The 17460-nt window shown below is 43.1% G+C and overlaps 1 protein-coding gene across 1 annotated transcript in view; it reads right to left on the bottom strand.

Moving 5' to 3' along the window:
- LOC126248912 (tyrosine-protein kinase transmembrane receptor Ror-like) overlaps window positions 1-17460 on the bottom strand; it is a 129655-nt gene that overhangs the window by 94733 nt on the left and 17462 nt on the right. Inside the window, exon 2 of the mRNA XM_049950399.1 lies at window positions 10611-10797. Coding sequence (XP_049806356.1) covers window positions 10611-10797 — 187 coding nt within the window. The remainder of the gene's footprint in view (window positions 1-10610; window positions 10798-17460) is intronic.

Here is a 17460-nt window from a genome sequence, read left to right as displayed (position 1 = left end):
GTTTTCAGCGAGTTTGGGCACCGAAATGATGCTGCTATCCCACCATTGCGATGGAAAGATGCCATCACACCAGATCCAGTTGAAGATGATGAGGAGATGTCGCTTGCTGTCAGACGAGAGATGTTTAATCATCTGACTGTGGGTCTGATCCAGGCCAGGAGCTCCCACTCTGTAAATGGGACGTTACTGGGTTCACTGTGGCATGTAGTGTACGAGGGGACTTTCCTTTCCATCTGCCATTTGAGAGTGTGAAAGGCTGGGGGCTAGTTCTCTGATGCAGAGTCTAGAGCATAGTGCTCAGTAAAGTGCTCAGCAATCGCGTTTGCATCAGTAGATACCACGACATTGATGTTATGTTAATGCCAGGGACATCTGTTGGGGACTGGAACCCAAAATGACATTTGATCTTCGTCCAGACTTGGGAAGGTGACGTATGGAACCCAATGGTTGACACGTACCTCTACCAACACTCCTGTTTCCGTTGCTTTATAAGCTGGCAAACGTGGACACGAAGCCGCTTAAAGGATATTAGGTGCTCTGTGGAAGGGTGCCGCTTATGTAACTGTAGAGCTCGTCAACACTTTTTAATTGCCTCAGCAACTTCCAGCGACCACCAACGGACTGTATTTCACCGGGGGCACCCTTAAGTATGAGGGATGCGTTTTCCGCCACAGGAACGATCGTTGTAGTGATCTACGTAACGACTACATTGATGGCACCATGTGGGGGAGATTCGGTGATGACAGCAGAGGTGAAGTGAAGGTTTCCCAATCTGCCTTGTTTAAAGCCCATCTGGGTAGGCATCCATGGGCATGACGCCGGGGGAGTGATATGAAGATGGGGCAGTGGTCACTACCACACAGGTCGTCATGTGGTCTCCAGTGGATAGATGGGAGAAGGCCAGGACTGCAAACCAAGAGATCAATGGCTGAATATGTGCCATGTGCCACACTTAAATGTGTGGGGGTACCTGTATTTAAGAGGCAGAGGACGAGTTGTGACAGTAAATTTTCGATCTCCCACCTTGGCTAGTAAGCATGGCACCACCCCACAAGGGGTTGTGTGTGTTAAAATCTCCCAAAAGTAGGAAAGGTTTAGGGAGTTGATCAATCAGTGCAGCCAATACGTTCACGGGTATTGCACCATCTGGAGGAAGACATACATTGCAGACAGTTATTTCCTGCATCATCCTTATCCTGACAGCCACAGCTTCAAGATGGATTTGAAGGGGCACAGGTTCACAACATACTGAGTTCAGGACATAGACACAAACTTCACCTGACACTCTATTACAGTCACCGTGGTTCCTGTAATATCCCTTATCATGTAATATCCCTTATAGCTGCAGAGGGCAGGGGTCCGCATTGCTGGGAACCAGGTTTCTTGGAGAGCTACGCTGAAAGCAGGTGTAAAGCTTAACTGTTGCCACAGCTCAGCCAGGTGGTGGAAAAAAACCGCCACAATTCCACTGGAAGGTGACATGACTGTGAGACTGGGAAGGCATGAAACACTCAATGAGGCAGTCTACGCCTCAGGGTCACCTGCTGCCACCAGATGAGTACCTGTGCGATCGACATCCAATGTGTCTAAGGGCCCAGCGAGATCTAGGTCCTCAGCGGACGTTAGAATCTCCACCTCATCCTCAGACACAGAGCTTGTAGGTAGTGGTGGTGCGGGTGCCACCGCAGTGTCTTGGTTCTTGGGGGGGTCTTTTTCTTTTTAGGTTTCTCTCGCTACTCCTTAGGTTTTTCCAGCTGGGAGGGCTTCACTGATTCAGTCTCAGGGTCTGAGGAGGATCATGAAGCCCTACGACCAGCTACCTGTGGTTGCTTCAGCCACTGGTAGGAACCTGGGAAGGGAGTGGCAAGAGGAGCTGAAGAAGACTTAGGCTTCTCCGGCTGAGAAGTGGGGACTGACATCCCTGATGGTTGGGGGGATGTTGCTATTGAAGTAGGTTGTGCAAGAGCGACAGGGAGGGAAGTGCCCCCAACCATGAAGGGGGCAGGGGGAGTCTGACGGCTCTGAGAGCCAACTGTACACGGCGGAACGGAAGATGGTAGAACCACTGCCACAGCGGCGGCGTAGGTTGACATCATATTTTCTCTTAGCCTCAGTGTAGGTCAGTTGGTCCAGGGTCTTGTATTCCATTATTTTTCTTTCTTTCTGGAGAATCCTGCAGTCTGGCAAGCAAGGTGAATGGTGCTCTCTGCAGTTGACACAGATGGGAGGCAAGGCACAGGGAGTATTGGGATGTGAAGGACATCCACAATCCCGACAAGTGACGCTGGAAGTACAGCAGGAAGACGTGGCTGAACTTCCAGCACTTAAAGAACCACATTGGGGGAGGGATATATGGCTTGACATCACAGCGGTAGACCATCACCTTGACCTTATCGGGTAATGTGTCACCCTCAAAGACCAAGACGAAGGCACCGGTGGCAACTTGATTATTCCTCTGACCCCGGTGGATGCCCAGACGAAATGGACACCTCACCGCTCTAAATTGGCATGCAGCTCATCATCAGACTGCAAAAGAAGGTCCCTCTGAAATATGATACTGTGGACCATATTTAAGCTCTTATGGGGCATGATGGAAACAGAAACATCCCCCAGCTTGTCACAGGTGATTAGTGCCCGTGACTGGGCAGAGGATGCTGTTTTGATCAAGACCGACCCTGACCGCAATTTGGTCAAGCCCTCCACTTCCCCAAACTTGTCCTCTAAATGCTCCACAAAAATCTGAGGTTTCATTGACAAGACAGAGTACACATCTACTCTCATACATACGAGATACTGGGGTGAATAAGATACTGGGGTGAATAAGCTTCGCTGCCATCCTTAGCCTGGCGTTCCTCCCATGGTGTGGCCTGGGGGTAGGGGAGAGGGGGGGGGGGGACCATTTGGGGTCGTATTTCTTAGCATTGATGGTACCTTGACCGCTTAGAGACTGCTGGTGTTTGACCACCAGATGTACTACGCTTCATCGCGTGTCATCCACCTTGATGCCATCCACTCCGACCAGGGGCCCTCCCCACAGGTACCACCCAGGCCGCAGCAAAGGCCACCTGGCAGGATGGCCATTGCCGGGAGTCCCGATGCCCCAGGGTGATGAGCATCTACTCCTTGGCATACACGGGGAGTTAACAGCACAGGCAACAGCAGAGCAATCCCTGTGTGGTCAGGTAGCTACAGCCAACAGGGTACATGGCGCCCCCACCACAACAGACTGGCTACCGTGCTGGACATCAGGCGCAAACGAGCTAAGTAGTCCATTATCGTCAACAGTGCAGAAAGCAATACAGCACAGAGGATGGAGGGAAACACACCCAGGAGGGTGATCTCGCCCAACAGCTGGAGAATGTGCAGAAGTGCAGATCCATGTCGACGAAGGATGTGAGAGGTCTCAGTGCATGCTCTTGCTCTTCGGGAAAATTTTGAAAAATGGAGGTCAAACCCTACAGGGGATCATCACATAAAGGCCAAAAAGTGCGAGACTCCTTTTAGTCAACTCTTACGACAGGCAGGAATACCTCAGGCCTATTCTAACCACTAGACCTGCAGGGGGGTACACAGTTCAATGGTAGCAATGTATCATAACCAACATTTTTGTTTCTGTCATTTTATTAGTTGGCGGATCTGGACATGGAGCTATTTAATGGCAGTGAGATGCTCCGTTGATGGATATTGCTTATGGTGTTGGAAAGCCTGTCTGTGACCTGTAATGGCCACATCGATTTCTGAAGTTCACCAAGGTACTGTCTTCCACTGGGGAATCATGAGCAATAGCAGGTGATAGAATGGCTGTAGCTGTGCTCTGGACAGACGTGTTGATACCTCCAAGGCATCCAGTCAGCACTGTTGAGAGCCCAACTGGCTGGATGCCGACTTTCACATAGGTCATCACGAACTCTCCAATGGATAGGGGGGAGAAGACCACAGCAAAAGGAAAGATCAATGGCCAAATAGGATCCATGTGCCATGCTGACATGTGTGGGGGCACTGGTACTCAAGAGCCAAAGATAAAGCTCTGCAAGCCAAGTTTCGATAGCTTCACCACGGCCAGTAATCATAGTGCCACCAAACAAGGGGTTTTCAGTATTGAAATCACTCAAAATGAGGAAGGGTGGGGAGAGCTGATAAAGCCATAGACAGAGACAAGAACGTACATGCAAATGCCACCCGACGCTCTGGAATAGTCAGCTCAAGTCTTAAAATAGCTCTGACAGCCCTGGAGGGTAGGTGTTTGCAATGCTGGGAACCACATTTCCTAGAGGGCAATCCATAAAGCAGGAGAAACACATTGATCATGAGAGTGGGCAGAGTCGAGTGGCACCACAGACACAACGTAGAAGGCAAGAAGAGTGAGGGTACTGTCACTAGAAAGGATGATGTCATAGCAGTAGCAAATGTAATTGTCATATGTACTGGTGTACTGGATGCAGATCATCATATTTCTTTCTGCCATCCTGATACATGAGTCAGTGAAGATTCTTATATTTTCTTTTCTATTTGGAATATGGTGCATTCCTCTAGACAGAGGGAATGGTGATCCCTGCAGTGGACACAGAGCAGATGAAGGGGGTGGGGGAGCACCAGTAGCATTCATGCATAATTGATATCCACAATCCCTACAGATGGGACTGGTGTTAAAAATGGGAAGACATCTGCCTGAATTTCGTGCCTTTGAAGCACCACATGTGAGAGGGAACATAGAGTTTCACATTGGATCAATACATCATCACCTTGACCTTTGCAGGCAACAAATCACCTTCAGCCCTCAGTATCAACCTTATTGTCCTTTGCTCCCCACTGTACATGATGGACAAAATGCACATCCCATCTCTCCAAATTGGCCTCACATCCCATATCTCCAAATTGGCCTGCAACTCATCATCGGTCTGTGAAAGGAGGTTGCATTGGAAGATGATACCCTCTACTACATTGAGACTATAATTTGGGAGGGGGGGGGGGGGGGGGAGCATATAGTTACGGGAATGTCACTGAGCTTGTCACAGGCAAGCAGCAACCATAACTGAGCAGGGGATGCTGTTTTAAATCAGAACACAACCCCTTTCCATTTTTAAATTCGCTGCTACTTCCCTGAACGAGACTTCAAAGTGTTCAATAAAGAATATGGCTTTGTGACCAAAACGGAATCCCTGTTGATCCTAGAGCAAACTCAGTATTGTGGCGAGTATTTCTCCCCTTGTTTCTAGCCCAATGTTCCTCCCACGGCATAGCCAGGGAAGGAAACATTGTGGGGTCTTCCATCTTCACATTTTAGCAATCCTTTCTTTCAGAAGAGACTCCTGGGTCGATGCGACCACCAACAGAATGTTTGGGGTGATTCATTTGCAAGTCACCTGCCTTAGTGCGACCACTCTGAATGGGGGTCCAACCCAGTGGCACCACCCAGCCACAGCAACAGATACCTTTCTGGGTAACCGCTGCCCAGAATTGCTGTAACCGAGCCACAATGAACACCTATTACTTTGCATATGTGCAGGCACCAATAGTGTGATGCCTGCAGATCAGAGGACTACCACTGTGTAGGCACTTGATGACTCTCCCACTACAGGATGGCTACCATGTTGGGATTTGGGAGTATTACTTTTGCCAAAACGGAAGAATGCAAGGAAAGAAAGGCACAAAAGGTGGAATGCACAGTCTGCACTTCTGTAAAATTTGGACAAGGAATGGTAGATCAGAACCCAACAATGGGGACCATGTACTGAAGAATAAAACATATGAATTGCCAGAAGAGAGAAAATCAATGAGTAGGAACAGGAAAAAATCGTCTGCAAATTCAGTGTTATTTTTTGCCAAATTTGGTGTTGTGTTTGCCAATTTGGTACTGTTTTTGGCAAATTCACTGTTTTCAAATTCAGTGCTATTTTCATTTGTGGGAAATGAACTTTCAATTTAAAATTATACACAAAACTCAGCCTTGAGGAGATCAAAAGTTAAATTCAATTTTAACAGTCAATAGCTATCAGTTATGAATATCAGTAAACTACCACCTCTGATTTATAAAACTTTTATACAGAAAAATTGAAAATTTCACAATATCTAATAAAAACTGCCAATTTTGCTAAAACCAATAATTTTGCATTATTTTTTAAGTTATCATTTTTGTGAAATTTTCCCTACCCTAACAATGAGTGTCCAAATTCATAAACAAAATGCAGGCATCATCAGCACCAAGATGACCACCCACAGGAACGGCAAAAGGGGATGTAGAAGGATGGACTTGCAGCACAAAAAGGGAGATAGTGCTGCAAGGGGTGGGGGTCCCATGCTGGTAAAGCATGTTCTCACAAAAGAGATGTGAGCCCCATGGCGGAGATAATTATGGGATTAATTTACGTGGCTGTATATAGTGGACATATGCTTAAAAAGAACATGGCTGTTATCAAAAACTGCAATGAGACATATAAATAGAGTAATCCATACAGATTTTTGGTGTGAAGCATTTGGCCAGCATAAATACTTAGTAATATATTCTTTTTTTAATTAATTCCATTGTTTAAGCAAGTAAGTGTATTGACGTACACAATCCAATCACATTAACATGAAAGTTGCCTATGTTTGACAATGATATGCAATAGCCACTCACATAAGGCAGGTGGCAGAACTACCAATGGAGGGTTTATAGGGTGTGTCGGGGCGACATGGAAAACAGTGCACTTGCTGTAGTGCTGTCAGAATGTGGAAACGAAGCGAATTATACAATGTCCACAAGGGCTTGATTACTGGCATTCAGGCCCAGGGCAGAAGCTTTTCCAAAATGGCTAAGTTTGTAAACTGTTTGCATGCCACCATGGTTAAAGTGTACCATATATGGCAAAATGGCACTATCCAAACACTGTGCTATGAATCAGTTTGAAGCAGTAATATACAAACTGCAATGTGAAAAATATATAAAGTAGATATCAAATTTACCATTGGTTTCATGTTATCCACACTTTCAAGTATAATTACTGTATTATTTTTCTGGCATCTGTTAAAAGTTACTGATTTGATGACTCCATGCAAGAAAGATACACAAATCATCAGTCAGCCACCATAATATTTGTGCGCCTTGTACACAAATATGCAACTGTCTCACATTCTATAAATTCTGCTGAAGAGTGCAGTGATAAGTGTCGAGAGGGGCAATGAACAGTTTATAATTGTTCTCCATGTTATCAAGCTAACTTGTTGCATGTATCTATAAACAAAAGAGCATTGTACTCTAGGTATAAACCAAATGAGAGAGTGCACCTGTTAAGAACACTGCTTCAGATTGGAGAGGATAGAGGTTTGTGCCCTATCCAGCCATTCTGATATCTTGTAGGTTTATCTAAATCATTTTTAATGCTGGGATGGCTATTTCAATAATGTCATGAATGGACCAAATGTCCTTTCCTCATGAAGCACATCTTTACGCATTTATATGTTGATATACACAGATTATGTTTTTTCCTAGTATTAAACGTAAAAAAATAAAACAAAACACGACTCACAGATTAGGCACAAGGCCTGTTCCAGCAAGCCGACTGCTGCCTACAAGGCAGTACGAGGAGCAATCTATGATTGTGGGATCAGCAGGTTGCCAATCCCAACAGCCATTATTGCCAGCAGATGAATCCTGATGATTATGCTGCTGCTGCTTCTTTATTCAAGCAACTCCTCATGTGGACTCACAAGGCGGAGTTCACCCTTTTCCAGACCTCCCTACCTCACAAAAATCCAAGGGGATATCAGGACTCGAAACTATCCTTCCACACCAAAGGCAGCGGACGCAAACCATTCAGCTAAAGAGGCGGTCTTTTCCTTGTATTAAGCTGATAAATCCTGTATCATCAAAACATTACTAAGTGCATCTGCTCACCCACTCAATACTAAATTGTGCCTTATCATACAGCAAACACTGAGACCACCACCAACCACTCTACTATTGTTCATCTGTCATATGTCTTCATGCACTACATTGTTGTGTTTTTACTGGGGTAACACCACTGATCTAAGTGGACAGAGGCAACCTTTACAAATATGACTGTATACATTGATAATCAAGATTCTACAAGTTGCAAGTTACGCATGGCTGGCTTCACTTAGCTACTGCAGCTATGAAAGGCAGGTGACCTTGAACGAGCTTCGCCTGGCTGTCGCTAGGGCTGGAGGATCGCACTCTAGTTCTAACAGAGTGCGATCCGCAGTTAAAAAGGCAGGAAGTGCGGGCACCGCCTATCCGGTCGGCTTCTGATTGGCTGCAGCGCGTTCTTATCAGTATGCTCATCCGCTGGGGGCCCAGTGTCGCTGCAGAGGCAGCTGCAGGCTCATTCGACTCGAGGCAGCCGCACAGTACAGACAGCCATGCCTTACCGACGTAGAAGATATCGAAGATCAAGACTTCCAGTTTACAAGAAGGTAGACACATTCGATATGAAGCCCAAGCAAACTGAACAACAGCAACTACTTGGAGGTCCTATTACTTTCGTAGGATGTAAGATAAATTTCTCTTGCACCACTACAGAGGTTGTGAGTGGAAATTCTTAGCTTACAATTACTGTACTACGAGGTATTGTATTAAGATGATAAATCCTGTATCATCAAAACATTACTAAGTGCATCTGCTCACCCACTCAATACTAAATTGTGCCTTATCATACAGCAAACACTGAGACCACCACCAACCACTCTACTATTGTTCCTCTGTCATATGTCTTCATGCACTACATTGTTGTGTTTTTACTGGGGTAACACCACTGATCTAAGTGGACAGAGGCAACCTTTACAAATATGACTGTATACATTGATAATCAGGATTCTACAAGTTGCAAGTCTTGTTGCATTTCAACTGAATTTTGCTCCCTACACTTATGGGTCTTGAATGAGGAGGAACAATAGTCCCTGGCTGCAGTTAGTTGTTCATGGATGACCTTGACATTATTATTTTGAAATACCTCCTCCAGTGCACTAAAAGTGTATACACAGTTGTGACATTACACTTTTGGACAATCCAAACTATGTCATGCTGTTTTGATCAGCTTTTATGTTCCTGTAGACAATGTTGTACTACATGATCAGCTTCATTGAGCTCTTAATTATTGCAACTCGTTTACATGTGTGTGGATACAATATAAGCAGTTAAGCTTTGAAGCAACAGACCAAATAATTCAAAGAGAGTTGAACTGAAGCAATACATACAGTCCACAATAATACAGGGTGACCCACTCAAACCTCCCTGATTTCAAGGACAGAGGAGAGAAAAGCCACAGTAGATACGACAATGAAAAATGCACCACATTGTAGAGCATCTCAAAGAATTTATATTCCTGCATCAGAAGTGCCAAGTATCGTCATCATAGTGCAGCATGGTCACATGAAATCAAAATGGTGACTCCACAGCAGCACACGCAAGCAGTAGAGTGGTTTGCAGAAACAAAATCACTGATTACTGTGCAAAGAAATTGTGAGCGTGTGTATGAATGCGATCCACCTGATGTGAAAACAATTAAGGAATGGCATAGGAAGCTTTGGCAACAGGAAGTGTTCTGAAACATTCTGGCGGTGCACGTTATGGAGTTTCACAAGAGACAGTGGAGGACATCAGGCAAACGTTTCTCAGAAGCCCACGTAAGTCAATTCGTCAAGCATCTAGGCAACTTGATGTACCTTGATCAACAATGCATTGTGTAGTTCACCAATGTCTTCGTATGTGTGCTTACAAATTGCAAATTCTGCAACATCCGACGACAAACCACACCGACAACAATTTGCTGAGGATATGCTGCAGTGTATTGATATGGATGCCAGCTTCCTGGAAAGATGTTTATTCTCAGATAAGGCAACGTTTCATCTATCAGGAAGCATTAACAGGCATAATGTTCACATTTGGGGTTCGCAAAATCCGCACATTGTCATTGACATGTTTGAGATAGCCCTAAAATAAACGTTTGGTGTGGGCTAATGCATGACAGGATTGTTGAACCGTTCTTCTTTGCAGAACAAACAGTGAATGGGTCAGTGTATATGGACATGTTGGAGCAGTTTGTGTACCCTCAGATACAGGACTTGCAACCAAACATCATTTTTCAACAAGATGGAGCTCCGCCACATTGGTCAACAGCTGTTCGCAAGTTCCTGGATAAGAAATTTCCCAGTCATTGAATTGGACATGGAGGACCCATTGCCTGGCCACCACATTCACCCAAAAGTCACACCGCTTGATTTCTTCATGTGTGGATTCGTGAAGGACTGCATGTATGCAACCAAAGTGGATGACATTTCTATGTTGCGACACCGTATCACTAATGTGACTGCAAAAGTAACAGAGGAAAGGTTACAAAGAACTTGGCAAGAAATTGAATATCGACTCAATATTCTTCGTGCTACAAATGGTTCACATGTAGAGGTGTACTGATGATAAATTAATAAATTGTTTGAGATGCTCAACACTGTGTGCATTTTTCATTGTCGCATCTACTGTGGGTTTCTTTCCTCTTGGTTTTTGATATCAGGGAGGTTTGAGTGGGACACCCTATAATTTATTTCTATTATGATCCACTTAAATCTTGAACTAAAACACTGAATTTACAGTATGAACTGGAATACCAAATACTCACCTCACAAAATCCCTCATCCACTTGCATCTGATGTATACGTTCACTTGTGGCTTGTACAGCTTTTCCCTCAAGCAAAGTCATGTTTTCAGGTGACGCATCTTGCCTGAAATTTTCTGCTCCTAATAAATTATCTGATAAAGAATTTTTATCCTGTTCAGGCTGCGAAGTTAGGTCATCGATACAGCATCTGACAAAAAATGTACACAAATTAAAACACTATAAAATGAAAAATATTTTCAGTATGGTAAAAATCATGCTACATATCAAACCTAGCACTACTCAGTTTTAAGATGACAATGCGTGCTATCTAATAGTCTGAAGTTAATTCTTTCTATGTGAGAAAGGTATCAAATTTAATGGTTTAAGGCATCAGCAGCCAAAACTCATATTTGTATTACATACATCTTAGGAAAGCACTCCTACATTCTGGACTGGACTTGTAGCATGCATGTGGAACTCTGCAGTTTATGCACAGCTTCATCCCTCTTTTCTAATGTGCAGCTATGCCAAATAGTCTGCGTAACAACATTTACTTTTTAACTGTGCTGACAGAAATCACTCAAGCTGAAATCATTATAGGTACGGAAAGCTGGCTGAAGCCAGAGATAAATTCTGCCGAAATTATAACAAAGGTACAGACGGTGTTTAGAAAGGACAGATTGCATGCAACAAGTGGTGGCATGTTGTCGCTGTTAGTAGCGGTTTATCCTGTAGTGAAATAGAAGTGGATGGTTTCTGTGAATTATTATGGGTGCAGGTCAAACTCAACAACCGAGCTAGGTTAATAATTGGCTCCTTTTACCGACCTCCCGACTCAGCAGCATTAGTGGCAGAACAACTGAGAGAAAATCTGGAATACATTTCACATAAATTTCCTCAGCATGTTATAGTCTTAGGTGGAGATTTCAATTTACCAGATATAGACTGGGACACTCAGATAATTAGGACGGGTGATAGGGACAGAGCATCGAGTGACATTATACTGAGTGCACTATCCAAAAATTACCTTGAGCAATTAAACAGAGAACCGACTCGTGGAGATAACATCTTGGACCTACTGATAACAAACAGACCCGAACTTTTCGACTCTGCAAGCACAGAACAGGGAATCAGTGATCATAAGGCCATTGCAGCATCCCTGAATATGGAAGTAAATAGGAATATAAAAAAAGGGAGGAAGGTTTATCTGTTTAGCAAGAGTAATAGGAGGCAGATTTCAGACTACCTAACAGAGCAAAACGAAAATTTCTGTTCCGACACTGACAATGTTGAGTGTTTATGGAAAAAGTTCAAGGCAATTGTAAAATGCGTTTCAGACAGGTATGTGCCGAGTAAAACTGTGAGGGACAGGAAAAACCCACCGTGGTTCAACAACAAAGTTAGGAAACTACTGTGAAAGCAAAGAGAGCTTCACAGCAAGTTTAAATGCAGCCAAAACCTCTCAGACAAACAGAAGCTAAACGATGTCAAAGTTAGCGTAAGGAAGGGTACGCGTGAAGCGTTCAGTGAATTCGAAAGTAAAATTCTATGTACCGACTTGACAGAAAATCCTAGGAAGTTCTGGTCTTACGTTAAATCAGTAAGTGGATCGAAAGAGCATACCCAGAAACTCTGGGATGATAATGGCATTGAAACAGAGGATGACACGCGTAAAGCTGAAATACTAAATACCTTTTTCCAAAGCTGTTTCACAGAGGAAGACTGCACTGCAATTCCTTCTCTAAATCCTCGCACAAACGAAAAAATGGCTGACATCAAAATAAGTGTCCAAGGAATAGAAAAGCAACTGAAATCACTCAACAGAGGAAAGTCCACTGGACCTGACGGGATACCAATTCGATTCTACACAAAGTACGTGAAAGAACTTGCCCCCCTTCTAACAGCCGTGTACCGCAAGTATCTAGAAGAACGGAAGGTTCCAAATGATTGGAAAAGAGCACAGGTAGTTCCACTTTTCAATAGGGGTTGTTGAGCAGATGAGCAAAACTATAGGCCTATATCTCTGACATCGATCTGTTGTAGAATTTTAGAACATGTTTTTCTCCTCGCGTATCATGTCATTTCTGGAAACCCAGAAGCTACTCTGTAAGAATCAACATCGATTCCGGAAACAGGGATCATGTGAGACCCAACTCAATTTATTTGTTCATGAGACCCAGAAAATATTAGATTCAGGCTCCCAGGTAGATGCTATCTTCCTTGACTTCTGGAAGGCGTTCGATACAGTTCTGCACTGTCGCCTGATAAAGTAAGAGCCTACAGAATATCAGACCGGCTGTGTGGCTGGATTGAAGAGTTTTTAGCAAACAGAACACAGCATGTTGTTATCAATGGATAGACGTCTACAGACGTTAAAGTAACCTCTGGCGCGCCACAGGGGAGTATTATGGGACCATTGCTTTTCACAATATATATAAATGACCTAGTAGATAGTGTCGGAAGTTCCATGCGGCTTTTCGCAGATGATACTGTAGTATACAGAGAAGTTGCGGCATTAGAAAATTGCAGCGAAATGCAGGAAGATCTGCTGCGGATAGGCACTTGGTGCAGGGAGTAGCAACTGACGCTGAACATAGACAAATGTAATGTATTGCGAATACATAGAAAGAAGGATCCTTTATTGTATGATTATATGATAGCAAAACTAACACTGGTAGCAGTTACTTCTGTAAAATATCTGGGAGTATGCGTACAGAATGATTTGAAGTGGAATGATCATATAAAATTAACTGTTGGTAAGGCGGGTGCCAGGTTGAGATTCATTGGGAGAGTGCTTAGAAAACGTAGTCCAGCAACAAAGGAGGTGGCTTACAAAACACTCGTTCAACCTATATTTGAGTATTGCTCATCAGTGTGGGATCCGTACCAGGTCGGGTTGATAGAGGAGATAGAGAAGATCCAAAGAAGAGCGGCACATTTCGTCACAGGGTTATCTGGTAAGCATGATAGCGTTACGGAGATGTTTAGCAAACTCAAGTGGCACACACTTAAGAGAGGCGCTCTGCATTGCGGTGTAAGCTTGCTTTCCAAGTTTCGAGAGGATGCGTTTCTGGATGAGGTATAGAATATATTGCTTCTCCCTACTTATACCTCCCGAAGAGATCACGAATGTAAAATTAGAGAGATTCGAGCGCGCACGGAGGCTTTCCAGCAATCGTTCTTCCCGCGAACCATACGCGACTGGAACAGGAAAGGGAGGTAATGACAGTGGCACGTAAAGTGCCCTCTGCCACACACTGTTGGGTTGCTTGCAGAGTATAAATGTAGATGTAGAGCTACTATCTTACATGTGTACAGTGAAAATTTTTGGTAATGATTCAAATGGTGAGACAAGATGGTAGGTGTAAATCTGATAGACATGTCCACAAATGAGAGAATAAGTGTTCGTACTTATTGGGAATGTCAGTGAGTGGAGTGTGCAAAAACTGCTGAAGCTTTCTGCATTCAACTTTTTTATATAATATGACACACATGTATAATTAAAACTTGGTGTACTCATTAAACAACATAAAAATAACTGTAAATATCTGCCTGGATGATTCACTTATGCCTGTGAGGAATCAAAACACACTTTGCAACTGTCAGATACACAATGCTGCATACCAATGATCTCAATAATTACATAGGGAATATATATACATTTAAACATTCATACTGTGATGCAATTTGAATTAAACCCCTCTGATATTCAATTTTCCATTTATTGCAATTTCCCAATCACAAACTATGACAAAAATACATACTCTCAATTTAATTAAAATGTTTCATTTCTCCTCTTCACCCTCTCTCTGACCTTGAGCCTTGTTTATTATTATTCTAAATTCAGATTCTGAAGTAGTATTCTAATAATAAGCCAGTAAGCTACAAATAAAGCTTTCCTGATTTATGCAATGTGACTGCGAGGAAGAAAACAAAATGGTACATTGCTGCGTATACAAATTTTGTTTAAAAATATATCTACTGACGAAAAATATATATGGAAGAAACAATTTGTCTAATGGTTTAAATGCCCTTGATGTTGTAGTTAAAACTGAGTGAAAGGAAGAAAACCAAATTACACATTTTCACAGCATAGTGCAGCACAGCACTTTCTTTCTCACAGTCAGTTATAACAGAAACCGTGTACATTGTTGTTTAAAAAAACTGTATAGCCTATGTGTCTGAATATTTATTAGACTATTGTGTAAGAAAATGAAGTAAACTGGTCAAGAATTATTCGAGATTTTTGCTAACAATGTATCCCTATAATATATTGTGCAAATATACATTAGAATATTATGTAAAATTTTCAAGTAAACTGATCAAGTACATTTCCAGATTTTTGTGAACAACATTAAACAGTGGCTCCCTTTATATAGTAGTAAAGATCTTTGTTTATATATTAGATATGTTAAAAATATACGTAGCCTATGTCTGCCCTAGTGTTCATTAGAGCAATGTGTAAAAATCTGAAGTAAATCAATCAAGAACTTTCCAACATTCATTTGAGTATTGTGTAACAATTTTAAGTAAATCAGTCAAGCACTTTTCAAGATTTTTGGTTAAACAATGACTTGTCTTTATATAGTAGTATACACTTAACAGCCAAAACTTTATGACCACTGTCCACCATGACATTGGATGCCAATTGATAGTGTTGCAGGCACATGACATGGTAACGAAAGTATGTAGGGGATCACCCTACCAAAGATATGAGCTGCAAATGGGGAAATACACGGAGATAAGCTAGTCTGACATAGGGCAGATTATTATTATTACACATGACTTGTGAACAAATGTCTTGAAAATGGTGGAGCTGGTCGAATATTCACGTGCTACTGTCATGAGCACCTATGGAAAGAGGTAGGAGGACAGCGAAACTACCACTAGACATCACATTGTTGGATGTCCACGACTCTTCACAGAATGTGAGTTTTGGGGGCTTGTCTGCTCTGTAAAGTATAATATATTCGGACCTGTGGAATCTCTGCCAAAGGAGCACAATGCTGGTGCACGACCATCAATCAATGGACACATGTCGGCTCTTCATGTGAATCACATTTTTGCTACACTAGGTCGATGGTCGTCTCCACAAATGCTTTCATCAAGTTGAATGACAGCTTGAAACGTACACTGCGCCATGGATGCAGGCAGGTGGAAGCATTATTATGGTACAGGAGACATTCTCCTGCACTTTCATGGGACCTGTGGTAGTAATCGAAGACATGCTGACACCTGCAAACTGCCTGCATCCTTGATGTGTTCCCCACCAGCAATGTCATCTTTCAGCAGTATAATTGTCCATGTCTCGGAGCCAGAATCGTGCTACTGTGGTTTGAAGAGCATTACAGTGAACTCATGTTGATGTCTCAGCAACTAAAACGCCTGATGTAAATCCTATGGAACCCACCTGTGTCACTATCACATGCCATCACCGCATACGCAAATCAGCGGCCCGTTTTTTATGTGTGTGGACATCTAATGTCACATACCTCCACAAACCTATTAACGAACTGTCAGATCCCTGATATATATAGAATCAGTGATGTATTTCTTTCCTAAGATAGACAAACAAGCTATTATACAGGTGGTCATAGTGTTTTGGTTCGTCTGTGTAGATATAAATATAAGTATGGGACTTATTTTTGTACAATTCCTTAACCTGCTTACTTATACCAATTAACATGACTACAATAATCACAAATGAACAGATGTGCATCACTGAAACTGTGGCAGATGGGTTGAAGCACTCCACATGTTGTCAATAGGACCTGTGTCAAGTGTGTGTTTGTAAATTCTACATTAATTTCATACAATAATAGGCCTGTGGTGATACAGATAACAGAATATACACAATGTAATCAGAAGTATCCGGACATGACCAAGAACATACGTTTTTCATATTAGTTGCATTGTGCTGCCACCTACTGCCAGGTACTTCATATTAGCAACCTCAGTAGTCATTAGATATCATGAGAGAGCAGAATGGGGTGCTCCGTGGAACTCACAGACTTTGAACGTGGTCAGGTGATTGGGTGTCACTTGTGTCATACATCTGTATGTGAGATTTTCACAATCCTAAACATCCCCAGGTCCACTGTTTCTGACGTGATAGTGAAGTGGGAACGCGACGGGACACCTACAGCACAAAAGCGTACAGGCCAACCTCTTCTATTGACTAACAGAGACTGCCAACAGTTGAAGAGGGTCATAATATGTAACAGGCAGACATCTATCCAGACCCTCACACAGGAATTCCAAACTGCATCAGGATCCACTGCTAGTACTATGACAGTTATGTGGGAGATGAGAAAACTCGGATTTCATGGTCGAATGGCTGTTCATGAGCCACACATCATGCTGGCAAATGCCAAATGATGCCTCGCTTGGTTTGGGGAGCGTAAACATTGGACGACGGAACAGTGGAAAAACGTTGTGTGGAGTAACGAATCACTATACACAATATGATCCGACGGCAGGGTGTGGGTATGGCGAATACCCGATGAACGTCATCTGCCAGTCTGTGTAGTACCAACAGTAAAATTCGGAGGTGATTATGGTATGGTCGTGTTTTTCATGGAGGGGGCTTGCACCCCTTGTTTTGGATGGCACTATCACAGCACAGGCCTACATTGAAGTTTTAAGCACCTTCTAGCTTCCCACTGTTGAAGAGCAATTCGGGGATGGTGATAGCATCTTTCAACAAGATCGAGCACCTGCTCATAATGCACGGCCTGTGCTGCAGTGGCTACATGACAATAACATCCCGGTAATGGACTGGCCTGCACAGAGTCCTGACCTGAATCCTATACAACACCTTGGGATGTTTTGGAATGCCGACTTTGTGCCAGGCCTCACCAAACGACATTGA

Source organism: Schistocerca nitens, chromosome 3, assembly GCF_023898315.1.
Source record: "Schistocerca nitens isolate TAMUIC-IGC-003100 chromosome 3, iqSchNite1.1, whole genome shotgun sequence".
In the NCBI taxonomy this organism is placed as follows: domain Eukaryota; kingdom Metazoa; phylum Arthropoda; class Insecta; order Orthoptera; family Acrididae; genus Schistocerca; species Schistocerca nitens.
The sequence above is the reverse complement of the archived record's forward strand: the minus strand, read 5'-3'. Positions and strand labels throughout refer to the sequence as shown.